Below are 15,035 nucleotides of genomic sequence, written 5' to 3'. Positions count from 1 at the left end.
GGAAGTGAATACTTCTTCAAATGTTTACAGATTCAGGATCAAACAGTCTGATCGGTTCTCTTCTGTTGATCAGATCATTGATCAATCAGCTGAATGATTCACCTCTACATTCTACAAACCTGTTCATCAATCGATTAATTGATCAACAAAATAATACAGAAACATTTTCATTATCTTTTAATTAAAAAAAACTTAAATAATAATTTCCACCTGTGACACTTCTGAATGTTTGTTTTGTGATATTTTTGGTCCCTTAAAATAATAATAATAATGATAATAATAAAAACACAATGTTTCATTGACTAATTGCAGATCTGCATCTTAACAATAACTTAATTATAATCTATAAGTCGTCCTGTGTTTGTTGGAGGAACTTTAAACAGACAGAGTGATTAATGAGTGATTAATGAGTGATTAATGAGTGATTAATGAGTGATTAATGAGTGATTAATGAGTGATTAATGAGTGATGTTAACTCAATGTTTCCTTTGTGATCAACAAAATAAGACACCATGATTCAGTGACAAACAGGACTTTTATTTTGAAAGTCAGCACTGTCACCTACAGTAACATCTGCACATTTGTCTTCGTCCTCCGGGTACATTTCCCTTTTCATCAAACATGTCTACTTGTGACAACAAACATAAAGTGCTCATTCTCGCGGGTCACACCGACACAGAGTTTCAGCCAATGAGAGAGGACTACGTGGTGGGAGGGTCCCGTAGAGGAGGAGGGTCCAGTAGAGGAGGAGGGTCCAGTAGAGGAGGAGGATTCAGGCGAAGTTCTTCTTCAGGAAGCTAATCAGTCCGTTGGTGGACGAGTCGTGGGAGGTGACGGCAGAGTCGTCCTTCAGCTCCGGTTCGATCTTCTTCGCCAGCTGCTTCCCCAGTTCAACGCTGCGAGCAGAGAACAGGAAGTTGTTATTTAATGATGGCGGTAATCGGCACCTGACACGTCCTGAGTTAAAGGAACAGGTCCTTCAGTGGTCGTCTCCTCTCCCCGGGCTCAGGTGTCACCTGACTTTGTCTCAGCAGGAGGAGATGAGGACTGAACTGTTCCTTTAAGAGGAAGGAGACACTCACCCCCACTGGTCGTAGCTGTTGATGTCCCACATGACGCCCTGCACAAAGATCTTGTGCTCATACATGGCTGAAAGACAAGAAATCACATCATTTATTAGAGTTTTGGATTAAAGATGAGGTTACGTCCTGATCATCGCTGCTGTACATCAGGGCCCGTATTCACAAAGACTTTACCTTAACGTTAGGAGGACTCCTAAATCAGACTAAAAGCTTTTATGTAGGAGTCGTTTCCTAAAAGCTGCTGAGAGCTACTTTTACTGATGAACACAGTGAACTCCTAAACTAGAAGTAACTCTCTGTTGCTATGGATGACGTCATTTTATAAGGACGCACTTAGAAGCGGTGACAACGGTGATTGGCTGTTGAGTGACAGGGCAGCCCATTGAAAAGTCATTTAGGCTACGCAATGCATGAAGGGAAAATAAGGAAGTTGCCTACAAGCCCATGACAAAGCCTATGAAAAGATATTGGATAAAGAAATGTGTTTATGAGGAGAATTAAGTTCACACACACACACACATACACACACACACACAACCCCCCCCCCCCCCCCCCCCAAAACAAAAACACTTCGGACAAAAATGACAAATTAGAAGATTGCGATAAAAAACGTGAATTGTCAATAAAAGCTGCGTCAAACCACTCTCCATTAAAATTCAGGAATCGTGTGTTGATCCGGGCCATTTCACAACAATGTCCAGTATATCGTAACATGCGTCAAAGACAATTTGTGTATTGATGGAATGAAACTTTTTCTGATTGACAAAAGCCCTATTCACACGGGACTAGTGTAACCTGGGACCTCCAGTAATCTGTAATAACTGCGGAGGTCGTCTGTGATCTGAATCCCGTGTGAATCTGCCGTGTCCGTAATTTGTAAAGTAAAAATTCCACCACAAATTTCCTCCCATATTTCACCAAACACAGAGGTCATGTGATAATATCAGTCCTGTGTGAATCGGCATCTCTGTGATTTGGGGTCGTTTTTTGTTTTTCTAAAGGTTTTTTGTGTTTTCCACCTTTTTTCTGCCTTTTTCCCGGTGGAGAATTATGGAGGCTGCGTGGGGAATTATAAATGAAAGTTCTGACAGCATTTTGGGTGCAAATTCAGGAGGCTCATCAGAAGAGCGAAATCTGGAAAGATGATTAGATGGATTACATGCATGGCAGCATGCGGTAAGGAACATTTTTCCATCTTTCAACAGGCTCACCAGTTATTATATTAAAACTATCCATATCTAACCGTTGTGCTGCTCCAGTAAGGCTCCGGTGAGATCGACCCGGGGGATAATGTCAGTAAATTAGAGTTAAAACACAGACTTTGCTTATCCTGTGTGAATGCGCAGCACGAAACACAGACGTGGTGGGATCATTTCTAAATCTCTTGAGGTCTCCAGGTAATACTAGTCCCGTGCACAGAGCTGCATTTTCCCCGTAGTCAAACACCGGAGTGTTGCCAAACATTTTAACTCTGGTGTTATTGGATTGTTTCAGTTGGTTGGGGACGTTATTGTGTCTCTCACCAACTCAACCACAACTTCAGTCCCTTCACGGTCCATCAGCCATCGTTTTAATAATTCCCTGTCATGTAGCGTCTCCAGAACATTCTGCTGTGACCAGGTCTTAGCGAGTCAGGAGTCCTCTGGACTACTTCTAAGGTCTCCCAGACTTAGCTGCTACTTTTAGGATTAAAATGTTTTGTGAATAACTCTTATTTTCAAAAATTAGGAGTCCTAAAGTTACGACTGACACGCCCATTATCTTTAGGAGTAGCTCCTGAACTCGCCTGTTAGGAGCGACTTTTAGCCTGAAGACTGTGTGTGAATGCTGATGTCCTGCTGTCACTCTACCTTCCTACAGACGGCGGTCGTTAGTCTCACGTCGTTACAGGCGTCTGAACAGACTGACCGTCTCTATTCAGACAGTCTTCTTACATTTTCTCTTTTGTTTACAGAGAACCATTGAATAACATATTTAAATATTAATGAGTTTAAAATGAATTAAATATCTTGTTATTAAAGATGAACAGTTACTGGTTGGTACTCACCGACCAGTGCTCCCAGTACAAACGGGCTGAGCTTCTTGAAGACGATGGAGTTACTCGGCTTGTTTCCCTCAAAAACCTTTAAATGGAAACAGAAGAAATCAGGATGAAACTGCACTGAGACCTGAACCAGTAACACCAGCGAGTGCTTGACCTCCTCCCTGTGGACACACACGTCAGAATCTTCTCACAGGTTTTATTCACCTGACGAGTCGTCAACAGAAGAGACGTCCGTGTCCACAGGTTAAAGACAAACTGCAGTGTGATGTGAGCGACTTACTTTGTGAGGCAGCAGCTTCTCCACAGCGCCTCCCGTCAGCCCTCCGGCCTCCAGCTCTTTACGGGCCTCGGCTGCAGTCTTTCCTTTCATCAGAGCTTCTGTCTGAGCCAAGAAGTTCGCCACCAGGATCTGGAACACAGCGAGCGAGCCAACACCTTCATATAGATGTGTTTTATAAATCCTACACAGGAACAGATCTGACAACAGACCACTGTCCTCTACATTAACCTCTTACAGAGAGTGATTTTACAACAGCAGATCTGGTATTCATTTAAAACGTACAGCTGAGGAGGTTTAAGCCTCTTTTACAGAGACGGAGCAGCTGACTGACACCAGGAGAGTGATGTGATGGAGGCGAGCTGAGAACTGGACCCGCTGTTCAACACGGCAGCACAGCAACGCTCCAACAGAACCTTCACTGACTTTAGCTCGCTAGAAAATGAGGTCATGATCTGTTGAAAACAGCAGCACAGTGGGCGTTACCTTGTGATGGAGGTTGTCTCTGATTGGATGCTGAGACTGAGCAGGAATGAGGAAGTCAGCAGGAATCATACGCGTCCCTGAAGAGAAAGAACCAACAGTTAGCTCTCACTGATCACTGATCACTGATCGATTATCACTGATGACACGGAGCTTCAGAGCCGCGGCGTCCGGTCCTCATGTTGCTCTCTACAGGACAAACTTTAATGAGGGACAGATGTTGAGTGGCAGACAGTGATGCTGATGCTGATGATGTCACCTTGGTGGATCAGCTGGTAGAAGGCGTGCTGTCCGTTGGTCCCGGGCTCGCCCCACACGATTGGTCCAGTGTGGTAGTTGACACGAGTGCCATCTTTGGTGATGTACTTCCCGTTAGACTCCATGTCGCCCTGACGACCACACAGACAGATCACATGGTCACAGTGATGTCACAGTGATGTCACAGTGATGTCACAGATGCTGAGTTTTATTTAACTGAATACAGTTTTATCTTCTAAAATGTGAACATGAGAAATTTTTGAAACCTGCAAAACTTTCAAATGTAATTATCCATCAGCTGAACGCCGATCAATAACAATTTAATCACAACCACCTTTTAAAAATGTTTTGGTAGCTTCCTTTGACAGGACAGATGAAGAGCGGTCAGAACCGACCCGGGTCCCAGCTGAGGACCGGCCTCGTGTTGGGGGGATTCAGGGAAGTTAACCGTTTTATTTTAGTCAGTAAAGTTTGTTAAAGTGTAAAATATGGTGCGTTTGAGGACCTCTCTGAGGATCGCTGCAGTATACACGTGTATCAGCTGATCTGTCAGAATTTACATGGTACCATCGGTGCCATAGATGGAGGATTAGTTTGGCTCCAGGTGAACACGAGCTGCTCGCTGTGCCAGGTGAAAAACAGGCCACAAATATGATGATGAGACAGTATTTGATTTTTTTGGCAAAAATGATTGTGTGAAGAGTTGATGGTTCACACGTGATATTGAAGTAACTGGATGTGTTGCTCAAAGACTTGTGAGCACGACGACCCGTCCAGACAAACAGCGGTTCACAGAGAGTAATCCATTACTGGACCAGCTGGTGGCTGCAGCTCCAACGCCTGGTGGAGATTCAAAATGCTCCTTAAGATGAAGAAAGATCTTTGTAGTGATGTGATCTCAGTGAAAACAGCCACAGAGACAGAAAACACCTCATCTGTGACAGACGAGAAGAGACCGATGATGAGTGTGGTTATCAGACACTTCCTGTCATGTGACGGCGTCACAGAGTCCTGAACTGTGAGTTCGGGGATTGACACTTTTTGTCTGCCATGACGGCGACGCGCAGGAGCTGCAGCAGCTAACGTGAGTAGTTCAAAAACCTTCTTTTTCATAAACTCTGTGTACACAAACAATGTTCTCAATGCTCGTGTTCATGTGTAGAGACCCTGGTGATGCTACCAGCAAAGTTTCATGTTGTGTCGAGTCTTCTTAGTGTTCTGAAAATAGCGATTTTGATGCTAGCATGTCCTGCCCCATGCACTCCCGTTCAAAATTAACGTGCCTCTTTCGTCCTATTTATGCTTTCACACAAAGATTTGACTCATATTCAATCCCAAATAAAGCCTTGGTTGCTTTTTGGTGAGAGTTTCGCTTTAAACCAACGTTAACTAACGAGTTGCCCGTGGTGTCAGTGGATTGTGTGCTGACGTCATCCTGCAGCAGCGTCTGTTGCTCTGAACAGATGGTCTCTGCCCGTCACACTGACCTGTTGGAAGTATGCAGCGAAGCGGTGCATGTACTGGTCGTAGGGCAGCATGGCGTGAGTCTCCGCCTGGAAGAAGTTGATGTACCAGACGCCCAGAACGGCCAGCAGGACGGGGACGTTCTGATCCAGAGGGGTGCTGCGGAAATGGTTGTCCTGCAGAGAAGAGAGGAGGTGAAGAGTCGCCGCTCCACGTCTCAGCCTTTATACAACTGTTGTTCTATTTATGCTCTTATTTTACAGTTTCTGCAGGTTCATAATTCAGTTTAACAGAGTGAAGCACAAACAGTGGAGACCAAACCACCTGCATTATTTAACGACATCACAGCTGTTTAAGATCCAGTTAACCACATTAACACGGCCTGGATCAGCTGCAGGGTGTCAGCTCCTCCGGTTCTGTTTAATAAAATCTATTCAACTTTAAATAAATAATCAAATATTATGAACTCATTAATATAGAAGAGTTTAATAAACATGAAGCTGAAAACATGTCACAATAAATCATACCATCCAGTGAGCGCCTGAGAGAAGCTGCTCGAAGTTCTCAAAGCCTGAAACACACACACACACACACACACACAGAAACAATAAGTGTAATACATAAATGCGTTTATGAACAATAACACAAACTGACTCAGCTCATTCAGAACTATCAGCTTTCATGTGTTTTTATGAATGAAGGTAAGCTGCGCTGCTTCTGTGATCATCCTCAGGTTGATCCCGTCTGTCTCCACTCATCATTAGCTGACAGCTAACTGCTAACTACTAGCTGTTAGCCGCTCATGTTTTGGTACAAATCTGAAGAAGGTCCGGTTTGTGATCCACCTCTGACTCCATAACATCAAATCAATGTGATCACTAATCAATACCCAGCTGGAGGTCAGAGCAGACGTACCTACGTGCAGAGCGATGGACAGACCGATGGCCGACCACAGAGAGTAACGACCTCCAACCCACTGAGGAGGAGCAAACATGACATCACACGGTCAGAGCCAATCAGAGCACAGGCAGAGCATCACTGCAGAACCCAGCAGGAGTCAGTCCAGACCAGGAGTCAGTCCGTCAGCTGGCGTCAGTTCTGGCGTCAGAACTGACGCCAGCTCTGGTGTCAGTTCTGGCGCCAGCTCTGGTGTCAGCTCTGGCGTCAGTTCTGGCGCCAGCTCTGGTGTCAGCTCTGGTGTCAGTTCTGGCGTCAGCTCTGGTGTCAGTTCTGGCGTCAGCTCTGGCGTCAGTTCTGGTGTCAGCTCTGGCGTCAGTTCTGGTGTCAGCTCTGGCGTCAGTTCTGGTGTCAGCTCTGGCGTCAGTTCTGGTGTCAGTTCTGGCGTCAGCTCTGGCGTCAGCTCTGGTGTCAGCTCTGGTGTTAGTTCTGGTGTCAGTTCTGGTGTCAGTTCTGGCGTCAGCTCTGGTGTCAGCTCTGGCGTCAGCCTTGGTGTCAGTTCTGGTGTCAGCTCTGGTGTCAGTTCTGGCGCCAGCTCTGGTGTCAGCTCTGGTGTCAGTTCTGGCGTCAGCTCTGGTGTCAGCTCTGGCGTCAGCCTTGGTGTCAGTTCTGGTGTCAGCTCTGGTGTCAGTTCTGGCGCCAGCTCTGGCGTCAGCTCTGGTGTCAGTTCTGGTGTCAGTTCTGGTGTCAGTTCTGGCGTCAGCCTTGGCGTCAGTTCTGGTGTCAGCTCTGGTGTCAGTTCTGGCGTCAGTTCTGGTGTCAGTTCTGGCGTCAGTTCTGGTGTCAGCTCTGGCGTCAGTTCTGGTGTCAGTTCTGGTGTCAGTTCTGGCGTCAGTTCTGGCGTCAGTTCTGGCGTCAGCTCTGGCGTCAGCTCTGGTGTCAGCTCTGGTGTTAGTTCTGGCGTCAGTTCTGGCGTCAGTTCTGGCGTCAGAGCTGGCGTCAGCCTTGGTGTCAGTTCTGGTGTCAGTTCTGGTGTCAGTTCTGGCGTCAGCCTTGGCGTCAGTTCTGGTGTCAGCTCTGGTGTCAGTTCTGGCGCCAGCTCTGGTGTCAGCTCTGGTGTCAGTTCTGGTGTCAGTTCTGGCGTCAGTTCTGGCGTCAGCTCTGGCGTCAGCTCTGGTGTCAGCTCTGGTGTCAGCTCTGGTGTCAGTTCTGGTGTCAGTTCTGGTGTTAGTTCTGGTGTCAGTTCTGGTGTCAGTTCTGGCGTCAGTTCTGGTGTCAGCTCTGGCGTCAGCTCTGGCGTCAGCTCTGGCGTCAGAACTGACGCCAGCTCTGGTGTCAGTTCTGGCGCCAGCTCTGATGTCAGCTCTGGCGCCAGCTCTGATGTCAGCTCTGATGTCAGCTCTGGCGTCAGCTCTGGCGTCAGCTCTGGCGTCAGCTCTGGCGTCAGCTCTGGTGTTAGTTCTGGTGTTAGTTCTGGTGTCAGTTCTGGTGTTAGTTCTGGTGTCAGTTCTGGTGTCAGTTCTGGCGTCAGTTCTGGCGTCAGCTCTGGCGTCAGCTCTGGCGTCAGAACTGACGCCAGCTCTGGTGTCAGTTCTGGCGCCAGCTCTGATGTCAGCTCTGGCGTCAGCTCTGGCGTCAGTTCTGGCGTCAGCTCTGGCGTCAGCTCTGGCGTCAGCTCTGGTGTTAGCTCTGATGTCAGCTCTGGCGTCAGCTCTGGTGTCAGCTCTGGTGTCAGTTCAGGTGTTAGTTCTGGTGTCAGTTCAGGTGTCAGTTGCAGGCTGGTTTTGTTCAACATTATAAAGTTAGTTGTGTTATTATATTCTCATCACATCAGTCTGATCATCAACAACAAGACAAACTTACATCCCAGAACTCAAACATGTTCTCAGTGTCGATGCCAAAATCTTTCACTTTGACCTGGAGAAGAGCAGCAGGAGGAGGAGGAGCAGGAGGAGGAGAAGGAGCAGGAGGAGAGCAGGAGGAGGAGGAGGAGCAGGAGGAGGAGGAGGAGGAGGAGAAGGAGCAGGAGGAGAGCAGGAGGAGGAGGAGGAGGAGAAGGAGCAGGAGGAGGAGCAGGAGGAAGAGGAGGAGCAGGAGGAGGAGAAGGAGCAGGAGGAGAGCAGGAGGAGGAGGAGGAGCAGGAGGAGGAGAAGGAGCAGGAGGAGAGCAGGAGGAGGAGGAGGAGGAGCAGGAGAAGGAGCAGGAGGAGGAGCAGGAGGAGGAGGAGGAGAGCAGGAGGAGGAGGAGCAGGAGGAGGAGCAGGAGGAGGAGGAGGAGAGCAGGAGGAGGAGGAGCAGGAGGAGGAGGAGGAGAGCAGGAGGAGGAGAGCAGGAGGAGGAGGAGCAGGAGGAGGAGGAGGAGGAGCAGGAGGAGGAGCAGGAGGAGGAGGAGGAGAGCAGGAGGAGGAGGAGCAGGAGGAGGAGAAGGAGCAGGAGGAGGAGCAGGAGGAAGAGGAGGAGCAGGAAGAGGAGGAGCAGGAGGAGGAGGAGGAAGGAGCAAATGTTACTCATGTAACTTGACATATTTCAGTTTTTAGCTGCTTCCTGTCAGCTGTCCTCAACGTTAACAATAACAATAATAATAATAATAATAATAATAATAATAACTATAATGATAATAACTAATTGTGTAGATGGAATCAGTCAGGAGACATAACGGACACTCACTGCGTTGGTGGACAGAGCCACAAAGTGTTTGGCGACAGCAGATTTCTGTGGAAGAGAAGAGAAGACAGTTTATCATAATGTTTATACAGTGAGAGTGTAAATAAATATATTCAGATGACATCTGATCAGGATCAGTTCATCTCTAATGTGATCCGTTTCCATCAGTGGCTGCCGGCAGATCACAGCATCCAATCAGCTGTCGGGGAACAAACGGACTCACGTCATTGGCTGTCTGCAGGAGCCAGTCCCTGGCAGACTCTGCGTTAGTGATGGTCTCCTGGGTGGTGAAGGTCTGGAGAAAGTTGAGACAGAGCAGAGTGAGAGCAGAGAAATGACACAGGAAGCCGTCTGAGCGTCAACACGCAAACGCTTCAGCTCACTGAAACACCGCTGCCAGAGTCTGTGTCGACAGGAAGGTTAGTGACTTGTCTCGACGTGTGTGTGTGTGTGTGTGTGTGTGTGTGTGTGTGTGTGTGTGTGTGTGTGTGTGTGTGTGTGTGTGTGCGTGCACCTTGGAGGCGATGATGAAGAGCGTGGTCTCTGGGTTGAGCTGAGCCAGAGTCTTGGCCATGTGAGTCCCGTCGATGTTGGACACAAACCAAACTTTAGGTCCACCGGCTGAGTACGGCTTCAGAGCCTCCGTCACCATCAGAGGTCCCTGAACGCAACACGAGTTATAGTTAGCTTCATCACAGTTACCAACAGGTCCCTGAACGCACCATGAGTGATAGTTAGCTTCATTACAGTTGTGGGAGCTTTAGAAGAGCTGAGAAACTAGTTTTACTCTTAATACTTAATATCGATGGACTTTATAAAGGAGTATTAACAACAGACAGCAGAGGGCAGCAACACACCGCTGAGCGTCTGGTCCAAGAAGAGGAAACACCAGCGCCAACATTTAAGGAACAGTATTTGATTTTTCCAGTAACATTATGAGCCGCAGCCAATCAGAAGAGCTTTCCAGTGCAGGAGTGATGACATCACAATGTGACAGTACACTCCTCAGGTGTCACTCACCAGGTCGGAGCCCCCGATGCCAATGTTCACCACGTCACTGATGCTTTTCCCACTGAAGCCTTTCCACTCGCCGCTGCGAACTCTCTGCAAACAGGAGAAGGCAGAAGGTCACGACCTTTACCACACACACACACGCGCACACACACACACGCGCACACACACACACACACACACACAGAGTACGTACGTGACAGAAGGCCTTCATCTTGTCCAGCACACGGTTCACCTCCGGCATCACGTCTTTACCGTCCACACTGATTGGCGTGTTGGAGCGATTACGCAGAGCGACGTGGAGCACGGCTCGACCCTGCACACACACACACACACACACACACACACAGTAAATTAATTAATTAATTGACAGTGTCTTAATTCATAATATGATCAGGTTGACTCAGCAACTCTTTGAGGTTAAACTTTGAGCTCAGTGTTAATAAAACATGCTAACATGCTAATGTTTAGCAGGTTCAACATGTTCATCTTAGCTTAGCTATGTTAGCATCAACATAGCTAATGATCAGTAAACAGAGCGCAGCAGAGGCTGATGTGAACGTCTGAACATGAACGTCTCCGTCTGTTCGCTCAACAGAAGTGATCTGGTCTCACTGTGACTCAACTGTTCATCTTTAATGTTCACATTCATCAATCAATCAATCAGAAGTATGGGCAGCTGATCAGATTATGATGTGTTGAACAGCTGCAGCAGAACCCCGGACATGAACATGAGTCTCTGCCAAGCTTAAACCTCATCATGACTGAAGGCCTCGGACAGAACAGAACCGCCGTGAACGACTCGCGGTCACCAAACCAATTACAGAACCATGTGCACGAGCTGAGACGCTCAGAGAGAGTCCAGAACAGCACCGTCTGCAGAATCACACAACCAACGAAGTCACTGTTACACAACAGGACTGGAGGCAAACTGGACCACCGGTGACCTGCTGATGACTCCACAGAGTGGACCGGACCTGTCGGCCTGGTGCCGTGTTAACAAGTTGAATGTGTCTCAGTACCTCAGTGAAGTTGATCTTCTCTCCAGAGAACATCTTCTCTCTGGCCTCCTCCACACCCCGCGACTTGGCCTGTGGACACACACACACACACACACACACACACACACACACAGGTGATGAGGAAGTGTTGTGTTACCACATTCCCGCAGACGTTAACACAACGCTGTTGAACAATAGCAGCACTCAGTCGTGTGATTGTGAGTCAGATATGAGTTTTCTCTTTCAAAATAAAGTGTTGAAATCTTCCTGCTTCATTGTGTCTGAGCATCAGGACTCGTTTTATCAGTGACCGGTCAGGAACTGTTTGACTTTGTTGGAGTGAATTTCCAAAGAAATAATCAGAGTATTTCCCAGCATGCAGCAGCTGAAGGAGAAGTGGGCAGTGAGGCAACAGGGAGGCGTTTCAACATCCTGACAACAAAAGAAACAATGTCTTCATTTACAGACATGATGCCAGCTCTAGTTCAATAGTTTCATACCTGGTTCATTTTGTCATGTAGAACATTTGCTGAATGAACAAGAAGGTCCAAATAATGCAGAATGAGTCAGAGACAGAGTTTCACAGAGTTTATAAAGTGTCTCCAACTCAACAACTCACTAAACTGACACATTTGTTAAGGGAGTCTGGGGACTTTCTCCACGGGGACAAAGAAGTAGCCTATATTGTTACTGTTTAGTGTCTTTGTAACATGTGACATGTTTAGATCAATAACATGTTTCTTCTTTCATAAATGGAGTGTAAATGGTGACATCAGTGTAAACAGTGTGTTCAAACAGCTGATCAATGTTGGCAGGTAAGACTTTAGCACTTTAGACACAGAAGCAGACAGGCTGGTACAGACATGCTGCCACAAACTGACACTTTTTACAAGGAGACAAACAACTTCAGCTGAAAGATTTAATGCTGAATTTACAACAAGGACACAATGACTTACAATCTGTCACACACACAGTTTCATAATGTTAGAAAGTCTGTTTTAACTCAACAACTCTTAAAATCACCACATTTGTTAATGGAGTCTGGTGATGCTGTGTTACTGGTTCACGAACAGCTGCTGTTTTCTTCTTACAGGTGTGAAGGCGACCTGTATGGTTCCTCTGATCGATCAGTCGATCAGCAGTGTGTTTACAACGTGTCACAGCTGATTGACATCTGGACGACGATCAGACGGAATTAAGAGAAGCTCAGGCTGCGTTAGTTTGAGCAGAGAGGCTTAATGTTGATTAGAGGAGACAGCTTCAGCTGCAGGAGTGTGTGTGTGTGTGTGTGTGTGTGTGTGTGTGTGTTACCATAGCCAGCAGCATGGTCAGCACTTCCTGGTTGATGAGATTCTTGGAGAAGTCGAGCAGGATGTCTCCATCGTCTGTCTGCAGAGTCGTGCTGCCGTCAGAGACACAGAGACGTTTCATCAGAAGACGTGTGCTGAAAGTCTACGGCTGCAAACATTCATTGATCCTGTCTCAACGGTCTGATCAATCACCAAACACTCTGATAATTAATTAACCTATTGGAGCTCTCTGCTGTCAGCCAGTTAATGTGAATATTTTCCTCCTCAGACAGTAAACTGAGGATCTCTGAGGACGAAACCCTGTTCGACATTATTCAACATGTTACAGACCAAACTAATCAATAAAGAAATCAGTTGACAGATTAATGAGGAACAGAAACACTCGTGTGTGAAACAGCTTCCTGCTGTCGTCACACCTGAACCTCATCCAACAGGAAGTTCATCAACAGATTGAACTGGTTTCATTTGTCACTGGACATCGACTCCTCTGGGCCTCCTGATGTTAATTAACGCCTCCAGAACCTGTTCTGTCACACAGACACACGGTGTGCTGGTCGGTCAGCTCCGGCCTGTTCTTCTGGTTTCTACTGAAGGAGAGAAACTGGATCCTCTGCACCAGATTATCATCACCAGTCAATCAACATTTAATTGGTAATTATCAGGATCCGTCCTTGTAATAAATGTGATTCTGATCGTCATCATCACAGATCGCCTCACTGATCAGAGCGGACAGTCATTCATTATCTCTACAGTTAATGGATCATTTAAGTAGCTTTATTAAAAATTCATCCGTTTGTTCGAATGTTAAAGTCCATTTAATGTCTCCGTCTGATTGTTGGTCCGACAAAATGAGACGTCACATTATAACAAACACACACACACACACACACACACACACGTAACCTGATGATAATTACAACATGCAGCTTCTTCATGGAGCCTGAGATTATTGTCCTTATCAGTATTTTACTTTATAGTTGTTCCTGTCTGACAGCAGGAGGAAAAGGAGGAGGAGGAAAAGGAGGTGCAGCAGGAGGAGGAAAAGGAGGTGCAGCAGGAGGAGGAGGAGGAGGTGCAGGAGGAGGAGGAGCAGCAGGAGGAGCAGCAGGAGGAGGAAAAGGAGGTGCAGCAGGAGCAGGAGGAGGAGCAGCAGGAGGAGGAGGAGCAGGAGGAGGAAAAGGAGGTGCAGCAGGAGGAGCAGGAGGAGTGTCAGAGCACGTACACATGCAGCCTACAACAGGCTCCTCATTATCACAAACAAACACACACACACACACACACACACACACACTCAGGTTGAAATTAAAATGTTTGATTTAAAAAGAAGCACCGATAACAGGCAGCGTCCATTATCGGACAGTCAGATAACACAGTGCTAACAGGTTCATCTTCAACAGGTCTGTTAGCTTTAGCTAGCTGCTCTGAACATACGATTAGCTGCCGTGCTAAATAGATATCAAACATTATTAATCTTTAAATATTCAGCATGTCAGCCTGTAAACTGACAGCAGACTGTGAGGAGATTAAACATTTAACTGTCTTTAACTTTAAATCGTCATTTTAACAGTTTATTTAATCTCTTTGTCCAAATACCGACTTTACGAACTAACATAATGTGTTAGCTAGCGTTAGCATTAGCCGCGGACAGGTGCGTCACACAGAAGTTTATGTTAAAGTCGTTAATTAACATTTAAAACCTCTCAGCAGAAAAACCTGCTGCACGGAAACCTGTCCGATAATGGGCGCAGTGACATTAGCATGCTGGCTAACATTAGCAGGGCGGTACCGGAGGCCTCATCACGCTCCTTCTAACCATTTAAGACGAACAAGCGGAAGATGTACCGAACCTGTGAGAGCAGGTCGGAACCAGAACACTGGTGACGTGTTCGGTCAGGTAATACAAGCAGAGACGACGAGTTATGAATCGATGACCTTGTGACGACAACAGGAAGATTATCGATCAGAGCCGCTGGTCAATAAACCCGGACATCATGTGCAGAACTCTGGGTTCACTTTAATCTGTCAGTAAGTGTGATGTCTGCGGACTGGACCGTCGGCATCACGCCCACCTCCCTCCTTCCTCCCCGCCACCATCACCTCCATCACCACCATCACGTCCACCCTCGCGTGTCTCCTCCAACCTGAATTTGTTGAATCTGTCCTTGTCCTCCTCGAACATGTCCCTCATGTTCAGGCTGCCGGCGTTCGCCTTGTACCACTGCTCCAGCTTCTTGTAGTTGGGATCGTTGGTGAGCGCCATGTTGCTGACTGACTGCTGACTGACTGACTGCTGACTGACTGACTGCTGACTGACTGACTCGAACCTCGGCAGCGGTGCACTGGTCTCCGTGTGGCGTTCAGGAGCAGATGAAGAGGATGGAGCTGCTGCACCGCCCAGAGGTGGTGACACCGGCTGGACCAATGGCTGTGGACGCCCCGCCCCCTGGGTAGGCCCCGCCCACTGTACAGACCAGTCATATCTAATGACAGTATGGAGGCCGAGAGGCGCCAACAATACAGACCCGCGGCTTAATTATGTAACATG

General features: G+C 47.3%; 1 protein-coding gene across 1 annotated transcript; it reads right to left on the bottom strand.

The window, feature by feature from the left end:
* Positions 1-516: 516 nt before the first annotated feature.
* Positions 517-14,879, bottom strand: gpia (glucose-6-phosphate isomerase a). The gene is made up of 18 exons (XM_030425162.1): positions 14,632-14,879; positions 12,492-12,582; positions 11,202-11,270; positions 10,376-10,495; positions 10,189-10,272; positions 9,683-9,829; positions 9,392-9,463; positions 9,172-9,216; positions 8,369-8,422; positions 6,524-6,584; positions 6,136-6,179; positions 5,632-5,784; positions 4,146-4,275; positions 3,890-3,966; positions 3,407-3,535; positions 3,130-3,205; positions 1,083-1,149; positions 517-896 (listed from the first exon to the last, which is right to left on the bottom strand). The coding sequence occupies exons 1-18, from the start codon at positions 14,748-14,750 to the stop codon at positions 773-775; spliced, it is 1,662 nt and encodes a 553-aa protein (XP_030281022.1). The 5' UTR covers positions 14,751-14,879; the 3' UTR covers positions 517-772.
* Between the last annotated feature and the right edge of the window lie 156 nt (positions 14,880-15,035).

Source organism: Sparus aurata, chromosome 8 (genome assembly GCF_900880675.1).
Source record: "Sparus aurata chromosome 8, fSpaAur1.1, whole genome shotgun sequence".
NCBI classification, from domain to species: domain Eukaryota; kingdom Metazoa; phylum Chordata; class Actinopteri; order Spariformes; family Sparidae; genus Sparus; species Sparus aurata.
This window is presented reverse-complemented; position numbering and strand designations above follow the sequence as displayed.